Genomic DNA, 9,874 nt, shown 5'->3' on the forward strand with positions numbered 1-9,874 from the left:
CACCAGTGCACCGAATGGAAGGTTCCGTGTTACACCAAAAGTTCCTCTTGTAAACACAGCAGTGCTTTTGCTTTATAATAACAGTGAACACTTAATAAACATGAAAAGTCACACTTGATAAAAGAAAATATTCCCTTAAATGTCTGGGCATCAGTTCAAAGGCTTTGATAAAGTAGTGGGATATAAAAGTAAAACGAATATCAGCTTATTAAGAGCGAATTTTAACTACTTGGGAGTCAAGAGAAAACAGGGATTAAGTTTCTGTGTTGGTTTTGCTGATGTTCTACAGAGTACAGATTAAAAAGAAAGTAAATTGCACCCAGAGGTTCGTTCCTTACACATCACTAACCTTTAACATGATACAATATCTGATAAAGTTCAACTAGTCTCCAGACCTTTTGAACAGCTCATCGATATTCTCAGTGATATACTTCCTACCGAATATAAATTCTATATACTAAACGGCTTGATACAGAACCGTTCTTCTACCCGGAAGCCGTGGGGAATGTAAACCGTACTGTAGTGTGTGTACTAAAACAACCAGAAATTCTTTGAATCAACATCCATGGCATTAAAACACTGAGATCAGAGTAAGTGCTATTTGTTGAGCAAATGACTTTATTAATAAAGTTTCCATATTACTAAAAAGCACACAATCCACGAGAGCTGCAGCGAGCGGTGATAAAGGATCACACTGAGTTCCAGGTCAGATTTATCATCATGTATCTCGTCATTTTAATTTATTACGTAGGTGTTTATTTATTTATTTATTACTTAGCATCTGCTCACCCACCGTTTCAAGGAAACACGATTTTACACTAGGATCAATGAAATTCTCCAAGCATGCAAAAAAAGCAGAACGATGTACTGCGAGGGTAGAATTGGTCACAAATAATTTTGAAAAAGAACGCATGGCTCTCACTCTTGGCTTGGTGCGACATGTCAAACTATAACTCTATATGATGATTCGATTAACAATGATGCCAGAGGTTTGTGTCACAACACCGATGTGACTAATGGATAGATCGGCCCACTTTGGTCCAGCCGTCGTCGTCGGTCTCGTTCTTGGTGCGTCGTGGGTTGACTTTTTCCTTATCGGAGCGCCAGGTGCTTCTTTCCCCGTCGCGTTCACGGGGTCTTGGAGGAGCGTCACGGTCCTCCTTGCGATCTTCTCGGCGATCTTCTCCTCCTCCTCCTCCTCCTCCGCGGCGCCAGGATCCACCTGAATCGGGATGCATTACGCATTAGCATTTCAAATACATGGGCACGGGAGATGTAAAAGGTTTTAGGTCGCAGAGCAAACAAGGGCTTCACCATCATCAGGCTCGCGGAGTGTGGGCCTATGATCACGCTCACGATCACGATCATCCCGACGATCTCGGAGGTCACGACGATCACGGCGATCGTCGCGGTCAAAGTCGTCACGCCGACTGTCGCGCCAACTGCTGGGCTCGTCAGTTCCACCTCTCCTCCAGGCTCCCTCCTCCCTACAATCACACACACACACAGCGTTTAAGGTTTCAGTGTAGATCAGCTACATGTACATACTATTTAAACCAAATAGAACACTGTCCCTGGATATTTGCCACAAAAACGGCATTTCTGAAACAAGACTCCAAACTTCTGCCGATCACACGAGGTCAAGAACGAGTACCTGGGCGGACGACGCTCTCTGAAACGCTCTCCGTCATGGCGCTCCTCTTCTTCGTTTTCTTCGTCATCAACACGAGTACCAGAATCACGTGGAGGACCCCAGCTCTCCTCACGGGCCTTCTCCCTCTCCCTCCAACCACCTGTTAAGTGCACAAAAGAAATGTAATAATTAAAAAAATAAAAGAGAGAAAACACTTATTTGCCCAAACACTTTAATGTAGAAAAAAACAAAAAAGTTAGTTTAATATTCCATACCATCCGTACCTGGCCTGCCCAAAGGCTTCCAAGGCTTGGAGTCATCAACTCCTCTCCTTCCACCTCTATCATCATCACCACCACCTCTTCTAGGACCCCAGTCATCATCACCACGTCTAGAGCCTCTTGGCTCGTCCAAGCCGCGTCGAGGACCGCGGTCATCGTCGAATCCCCTTCTAGGTCCGCGATCTTCGTCCAGACTGCGTCTGGGGCCGAGCTCGGGATCTCTCCTGAGGCTACGCTCTTCATCAAAGTCTCGCCTGGGACCGCGGTCATCATCGACGCCCCTGCGAAGACCTCTGTCATCTGATGGTCCACGGCGGGAACCCTCTGCGCTTTTTCTAAAGGGTGGCTCACGCTCCTCACGCTCAGGTTCCTCACGTCCTTCCTGACGCCAATCTCTGCGTCACAAGTTAGTAGAGGGGTTAAATCGCAAAAAAATATCAGCACTCTCGCTGATCAGCCAGGGCCTGACCACCCTATAGCATCCTGTAATAAATGGCAGCCACTCACTTGTCAGGAACGGGGCGTCTCCACTCAGAGTCATTGGTCTCTGTACGCTTCCTCCAGCCACCTTCCTCCTTTTCACCCCAGTCCTGCAGTGGCATCAAGATTGTTCCAGGCTGAATGTGATTACATCATTTACATTGACAAGCTTTTAAATCAAGTCAAGATACACAACACAGATCATTGGTGTCTGTGGGGGGAAAAAATGATGTGGAAAACGGCAGAAGATCAAAGTGTGTGTGTGTGTGGGGGTTTACTTTGCTGGACTTCTCCTCTGGGGGCCTTCTCATCTCCTCCTCCTTGCGTCGTTCACGCTCCTCTATTTCCTGCTGCCTGGCTCGCTGCTTCCTCTCCTGCTCCTCCAGCTTGCGCAGACGTTCCTGGTACTCGCGCTCCTCCTCCTCCCTCTGCGCCTGCTCCAGACGCTCGCGCTCCTCGCGCTCTGAAACACGAACGAATCACAAACGTCACGTTGTCTCGACCGAAAAACAAAGGCAGCTTCAACAGCGGTACGATAACAGACACCCCATCCATTTTATTTCTAAACTCAAGGTATAATCTGTCTTTATAATCCGTCTCTAAACAATCTGGAGCTTTGTTCTTGTATTATTACAAGGAAACCAGTTTGATGTCATCGGTACAGTACAGATGAGTTGGAAATGGATCCTGTTAGAAGCTGAAGTACTCATAATGACCAACGGTACCCTTTTTCAGCTGTTCCTCGTGGATCCTCTGAGCCTCCTCCTCTTTCTGGCGGTAGAAGGTGCTTCTTCTCTCCTCCTTGCGCTGTATCTTGCGCTCTTCGAGGCGTTTCTTCCTCTCCTCGACCAGACGCTCATCGAACTGCTTCAGTTTTTCCTTCGGTGGATTTAAGAAAAAAAAAAAAAGCATTCAGAGTCATTTAACACACGATTCGGTGGTGAAGACAAAACCCGTCGATCTCCACATGCGACGAGTATCACAGTGTGTCTGTGCTGCTGTTGCGCTCGCAGCCGGCCTCCTTACCTCGTAGATGAAGCTTCGGGCGGCCGTTATCTTAGCTACAAAGCTCTCCTTGTCCTCGATCATCCTGGACATCCTCTGTTTGTGCTCCAGAGCTTTCTCACGCTCCACTTTCAGGTTGCTGATCTAATACAGATGTGCACAATTACATGTCGTGAAATCAGCATGTGAAATGTTCCCTATCATCACTACAGATGTTGATGTGCACGTTCACCGCTCCAGTTTCCACATGAGGAGAACTGGAGTAACAAAAAAAATAAAATAATCATGTCTTCTTAAGCAAAGCGCCTATCTGAGTGGTGCAGTTCTAATAAGAGCGAGCATTAGGGTGATCTATGGCCTAGAGATTATGAAAAATTGATTGACGCCCCGGACGAAAGAGGGACTTGGACGGAGTAATCTTTAGCTCTTTTTAGCCAAGCGAACATTTCCAAGAATATTGGTTCGAGTATGCGGATATTTGTTCAGAACTTCTTTCAAAGCAGAGGCGAAGCTTTTTGGACTGTGGAGATGGACTGTAAGGCGTTACCCTCTCCTCCTCCTGGAGCTCCCACAGCTCCATATCTTTGATGCGCTGTTCCTCGTAGGCTTTTTTAATCAGGGGGATTTCCTCCAAACGTTTCGCCCTTTCGAAGTAGTCGATCTGAAACACATTAACATACAAAACCCTCACGCGTTAATGTATTGTTATTAAGAATGCCGTGGCGGTCGTATAATGAAGCGGAATCCGGGTTTAGGATCCGAGTAAGAGGACGACGTGAAACATGGGATGGAATGTAAGATGGACGAAGTTATTTGTCTTCGTGACCTTACAAGCCTACCTTCTTTTCCTGGTTCTTTAGGCGCTCCTGTAGCTCCTTCTTCTCTTTCTCCAGCTGCTCCACCTGTTTGGCCATGATGAAATCAGGGTCCAGCTCCTCCAGATCCTGCACAGGTAGAAGTTCAGTCAGTCACAACACAAACCCACGACACAAACACACGAGACTGTTCAGGTAACTAAATTAAATTGCACTTCTTTGTTGAAGCTAATAATCAGTCATTAAAAATAAAAAGAATAAATTGTGTGATTTGATCCTAATAAACTCTTTGGCCCAAGCTCTGGATTAAATGTGAACGGGAAACGCCGACTGTCCACTATTAACTACTGCAACAGCACCGTTTCATGTTATAGACTGGGAACATGCTGAATTGTGATTCTGTGACATGTTTACAAACCTGTTTAAACTTAAACCCAAAGCTGATCCACATAATATAACTCATCCTATAGGAGCTTTTGGTTACGGGGAGATTAAATGTCCCCTTCCCAGCGTGTAAACCTGTCTATCATCATCCTGACCACGTGCATCTAAACAGTACCAAAAGGCACAATATGACTCAAATTTTCTTCATCCTCCTCCTCCTCGTCACATCTTGGACTCCGCCCTCCGTACCTCAATATCGATGTCTTTAAACGCTTTAGCGCCCAGTTCGGTCTTCTTGATTTGTTCGAGGCGCTCGCGCACCGTCTTCTTCTTGATCTGCTCGTGCTCCTGCATGATGCGCTCCTTCTCCCTCTCTTTAGCCTCCTGGCGCAGGCGCTCCTCCTCGGCCTTGCGCACCTTCTGGAGCTCGGCCTCACGCTGCTCCAGCTCCTCCTTCTCACGCTGGATGTTCAGGCTCTCCAGACGCTCCTTGCGCTCCTCGATGGTCTGACGACGAGCCAGGATGCGCTGGTGCTCCTTACGGGCATTTTTAATGTAGGCCGCCGAGGCCTGCTGACGCTGCTCCTCCCGTTCTTGCTACGGGACGAAGATTTAACAATTAAAGCGGTGCAACAGAGCAAATGGCGAATAACCTAGAGACATGCAGCAAGTTAGAAATAAAAAAAGATTTTCAAAAAAAAAATTAAAATAAAAAGTAAAGGCGAAGAACACAATGTCTTATTGACTGAACACTTCATCTATAAGTATGAACCGGCAACAACCGACAAGTGGCCAGTTCCTTACCAGACTGGCGGCCGGTTTGATGATCTGAATGGACTTGGCCAGAGCAGAGGACATGGCCGTGAGCTGGTTACGGATCTGTTCCGAAGGCATGTTCTGCAGGAACGGTCCCACCGGAGAGTCCTCTTTGGTCGAGTAGTTCAGATCCGAGCCGAAGCTTAAGGTCCGGGACGTATGGTCGATACGAACCTGAAAAATTAAAAGCACGAATGTTCAACAGAGCTACAGCTTTAAGATGTACGTTCAACTAACCTGAGGAAACGGAAACGATAACTAACGCACCTGCAGGTCACAGTGACGTGCAGCGTCAACAATAGAGCGCTCCAGCTGGAAGGCATCCACAAACGGCACGAGGGTGGCCAGCCTGCTGAACTCGATGCTCTGATAGATCTGAGCCACCTAAAACAAACCAAAAATCCCACAGTCGCGCAGTTTAGGAGCCGATATTCGGCATTTAGTCGTTGACGTTACTGCTCGTTTCGATTAGGTAAATAATGGTGTAACTAATAATTCCCTGACTAATCTCACACCGTGTGATGGGAATGTGTTATGAAATGAGGACAGCACACCAACCTGCTGTAGAAGTCTGAGAATGGTGTTGTTCTGTAAGTGAGGAACATACTGCTGCAGGTCAGCCTCCTTCTCTGCCTGATCCCTCACCCAGTTTAGCACCTGGGAAACCACAGACAGCGTCAGAGGAGGACTTACGATGACCGAACCTTCGACTCATTAAATCCTTCATTTTACAAATTTCAGAAGTGTACCTTGGTGACACGTCCAGAAAGTTTGAGGGGATGGAATTCCACCTCCAGCCAGTTGTACAGCTCCTTGATGTCAGAGATGACATACTGGAGAAGGTTGAACCTCACCTGCAAGACGATTAGAGGTTAGGATGTGGTGCCACATAAATCTACATGTAATAGGCATTTTAGCTGAAATAAACCAAAGCGCATGTTACCATGTCGTTGATGAGGCTCTGGCGGGTGGGTGGCGACTGCAGACCGAGCAAAGTGGCCAGTCTGCGGTGCTTCTCCACAATAATCCCATCCATATCCAACAGGCGGGCGATATCGGTGCGCTCTGGGGTTATGGGGATGGACAGAGTGGCCAAAAGCACACGGGTCGACATCCTGTGGAACGCGGTACGTTTAAAATCTGAGCATTTTAGAACGACTTTGATAAATGAAATTCAAACACCGCTAACCTCTGCATTTCATCCTGGGTGAGGTTCTTCCTCATTTCTCTGGAGAGATGGTAGAGGCGGTGCAGCGTGCAGGCGTGGAACAGAGCGTTACCCGACTTCCAGAACACCGTGGACACCTTGTTATAGTAATTGGCCATCAGCTGGGGTTTGGGGGGCTTCTTAGAGAGGGCAAACAGTCCATGGATATCCTCAACTGCCTTGAAAGCTTCCTGAAATGAGAGCGAATACACCTTATTTAGTCTTTTCCCCTCGCCACGTTTACAGTTTATCTCCCTGGTACGTTTACATACAAGCAAATAAACCAATTCCAGTGCGTTCATGCCACTTCTATGTAGCCTCACCTGCCAGAGCTCCATGCTAATGGCACTGTCCAGCTGCACCAACCGAGTCTCCAGGTGCATGGACTGGCTCTCTGGGTTGTTCAGATTAATGGCTGTGCTCTGGTTATGGTGCCTCTGGATCTGACCCAAGTGCATGCGCAAGTTATCACACAGCTTACGGAACTCGGCCTTGCGGGTGTACTGCAGGCAGAACTTGAAAGCTGGTTAAAAAAACAAAGTGTTACAAAAAAAAAAAAAAAAAGAAAAGTTAACATGCGTTGCCGGTAGTATTCAGAACTGATGATCCTGTGTGATAAAAGCAGGCGTGTAAGATCTCCCATGTGTCCGCAGCATGCACCGACCTTGCTGCGCTATGTCATGGTACAGACGCTCCACTTTAGAGTTGTTCCTCAGCAGGTCCAGACACTGGCGATACGACTCCCACAGGAATTTGACCCATGGAGTGAGCAGCAGGCGGTCGGTACGGTCCTGAGTGTCCTCTCCACTCACGGCGCTCAGCAGTACACTGACCAGGCAAAATAAATCAAACGTCCGTTTGTAGGCTTCCGTGTTATCGTAAACTTCACAGATCGACATGCTCAAATTTCACACAAAAATAAACTCTTCACTATTGCCATGTACCTCTCTGGGGTCTGAATGTTATCCAGATCCTCGATGTCCAACACCATTTGCTGAGATTCCTCTTTGGCTGTCTCAGTCTTCTCCTCTGCAAGCTTCAGGTAGGCACGAACCACATCCTCCAGAGACTTGATGTTCACCTGAGAGGCGAAGGAATATCTTTTAGTAGTGATAACCAGGAAAGGGGATAAAGTTTATGCCTGAACAGATATTTTACTCACGGCTGCAAAACAAAGTGAATTTCACCAAAAACTTCTACTGCCTTACAAATCAGTCACCCTCCCTTAGGATAATTCTCACTATACATTAGAATTACAGCGTTGTAATCTCCATTTTTTACCAGCAGAGAGCACTAAATCATTACACTATAATTACAGTTTTTGGGGTAATAATTGAGGTTACTATTATTTTTTTAAATGTGAGTTTTTGCTGCTTCTTTAACTTTTTTGCAAAAAAAAAAAAATCTAATAAAATGACAAAAAAAATAAAAAAAATCACACGTTTTGGATGTAAATTTCTACAGAGAGAACTGTGTGTGTGTTAATATTGTACTGTGTGTATATTCACGATAAACCTGTGTGTCTAAGTGTATTAAATGTACACTCCACTATCTGCTTATTGATTGTCATTCTACTACTAGCGTACGACTGCAAAAACAAACAAACAAACAAAAAAACTACATATAATGTAAAGCCGATCCGATCCGGCATGCAAAGACAAAGTGAGAAGTCTGATTTCTTCGCGGTTAGACCCAGACCTGCTGACAGATGTTCTTGTACTGGTAAAGGCCTTCTTTGGCCAGGTGGCTCTTGCGCAGATCCACGCAGAGCTCCAGGTACTTGAGCATGATCGGCTCGTGGATCTTCTGCCATGTTCGATGCTTTTTGCTCTTGATGACATCGTAGAGGACGTCCAGAGCAGGCTGCTTTTTACCAACTTCGAGAAACTCTAAGAAAGGGAAGAAAAAACAGATCGTGGTTGTTTTTTTAAACGAATTACTGCTTATATCAGATGATTCATCTGTTATGAATAACAACATAATCAATGACCACAACTGTAATCATTAGAAACCTGAATCTTCTCCATAGGATTTAATCATTCTGACTCTTAATGTAAACCTCCATGTTTTTTGTTTTGTGTACATAATACAAGCTGCACAAATCAATCAAAGTATTTACAGAGTTATAAATGACTATAAATGATCTATTTACAGAGTCAGACGTGCTTTGTGTGCTGACGTAGCTGATTGGCTGGCTAACAAAAGACATACTGTGTTAAACTGAACACGACCTCATAAACGTGTCTTGGTGAAACCTGGTCCGAAGAAAAAAAAAAGGAAAATATAGACGTTATATATTTAATATGTCGTGGGTGTTAAACTGGGTCTTTATGCTGCAGGCTGTCACTGGGAAGCTAACCTGGTTAGCCTGGTTCACATGATGCTACGTCAACTAGCTAGTTTCTGGATAGAAATCACTAAAATTATGCGTTTTGTCGCTGGTTAAAAACATAAAATAACACACTACATTCAGGAGAATGTTTCAAGGGGGAAAATGTCGATGTTTTTATTTAAAAAACGACGAATAATACAATACTCGGATGTTAGCTTGGCTTTAAAGCTAAGCAGGCCTGAAACTGAGGCGCTGTCCCAAATGTGACACATAGCTGCTAGGTAGGGTGCACGCGCTATTATTCTACAGCCTACGTAGTGCTCCAGTGTAAGGGCGAGTACAGCGGATTAGGACACGCCCCAACGGCCTGGCTTCAGACAGATGGGGAAAAAACATGGCGGCGGCTGCGCCATGATGCAGCCGAACTGCTCACAGCTCCAGGGCGCTTACCGTTAGCTCTTTTCAGAGCGTTCTCGGGTCTTTGGAAATACGCCGGCATTGTTGTGTCTCGCTTCGCAGGACGATATTGGAGGCTGTCGCAGTTTTATTGTGTAAATGGTCGATGTTCCTCGTCCATCCGCGCTGAGCACAGAACACCACCGCACTTCGGCAAAGCTAACCGAAAAAGAAGGAGCGCACGTGAAAGTGTCGTAGTCAGTGACGACACGAGGACCCGTATGTGCTTAGACCGCCTAAAATGATTCTGGTAATCAACACCAAAAACTGTCGAATCGATTCATCGTTGTATCGGGTGGATTCAAAAGAGTCGTTTGGCGACTTGATTCTTAATAAATAGATAAATAAATAGTAGATTAAACAAACAAAATAAATAATCCCCACCCCCACAAAAGAATAGATAGATAGATAGATAGATAGATAGATAGATAGATAGATAGATAGATAGATAGATAGATAGATAAA

The 9,874-nt window shown here is 45.6% G+C and overlaps 1 protein-coding gene across 4 annotated transcripts; it reads right to left on the minus strand.

Moving 5' to 3' along the window:
- Positions 1-598: 598 nt before the first annotated feature.
- On the minus strand, positions 599-9,601 carry eif3s10 (eukaryotic translation initiation factor 3, subunit 10 (theta)). 4 transcript variants are annotated; one of them, XM_027165826.2, is made up of 22 exons: positions 9,404-9,601; positions 8,320-8,510; positions 7,566-7,702; positions 7,286-7,449; positions 6,945-7,144; positions 6,604-6,812; positions 6,358-6,529; positions 6,164-6,268; positions 5,973-6,071; positions 5,682-5,798; positions 5,403-5,588; positions 4,848-5,195; positions 4,239-4,343; positions 3,947-4,060; positions 3,421-3,543; positions 3,120-3,273; positions 2,673-2,857; positions 2,422-2,531; positions 1,918-2,309; positions 1,655-1,793; positions 1,315-1,487; positions 599-1,222 (listed from the first exon to the last, which is right to left on the minus strand). In XM_027165826.2, the coding sequence occupies exons 1-22, from the start codon at positions 9,450-9,452 to the stop codon at positions 1,014-1,016; spliced, it is 3,681 nt and encodes a 1,226-aa protein (XP_027021627.2). In that variant the 5' UTR covers positions 9,453-9,601; the 3' UTR covers positions 599-1,013. The 4 variants fall into 4 exon arrangements, with proteins under 4 accessions (XP_027021627.2, XP_027021626.2, XP_027021629.2 ...); XM_027165825.2 differs by having other exon boundaries at positions 1,909-2,309; XM_027165828.2 differs by having other exon boundaries at positions 2,422-2,504; positions 9,404-9,600.
- Between the last annotated feature and the right edge of the window lie 273 nt (positions 9,602-9,874).

Source organism: Tachysurus fulvidraco, chromosome 4 (assembly GCF_022655615.1).
Source record: "Tachysurus fulvidraco isolate hzauxx_2018 chromosome 4, HZAU_PFXX_2.0, whole genome shotgun sequence".
Classification (NCBI taxonomy): Eukaryota; Metazoa; Chordata; class Actinopteri; order Siluriformes; family Bagridae; genus Tachysurus; species Tachysurus fulvidraco.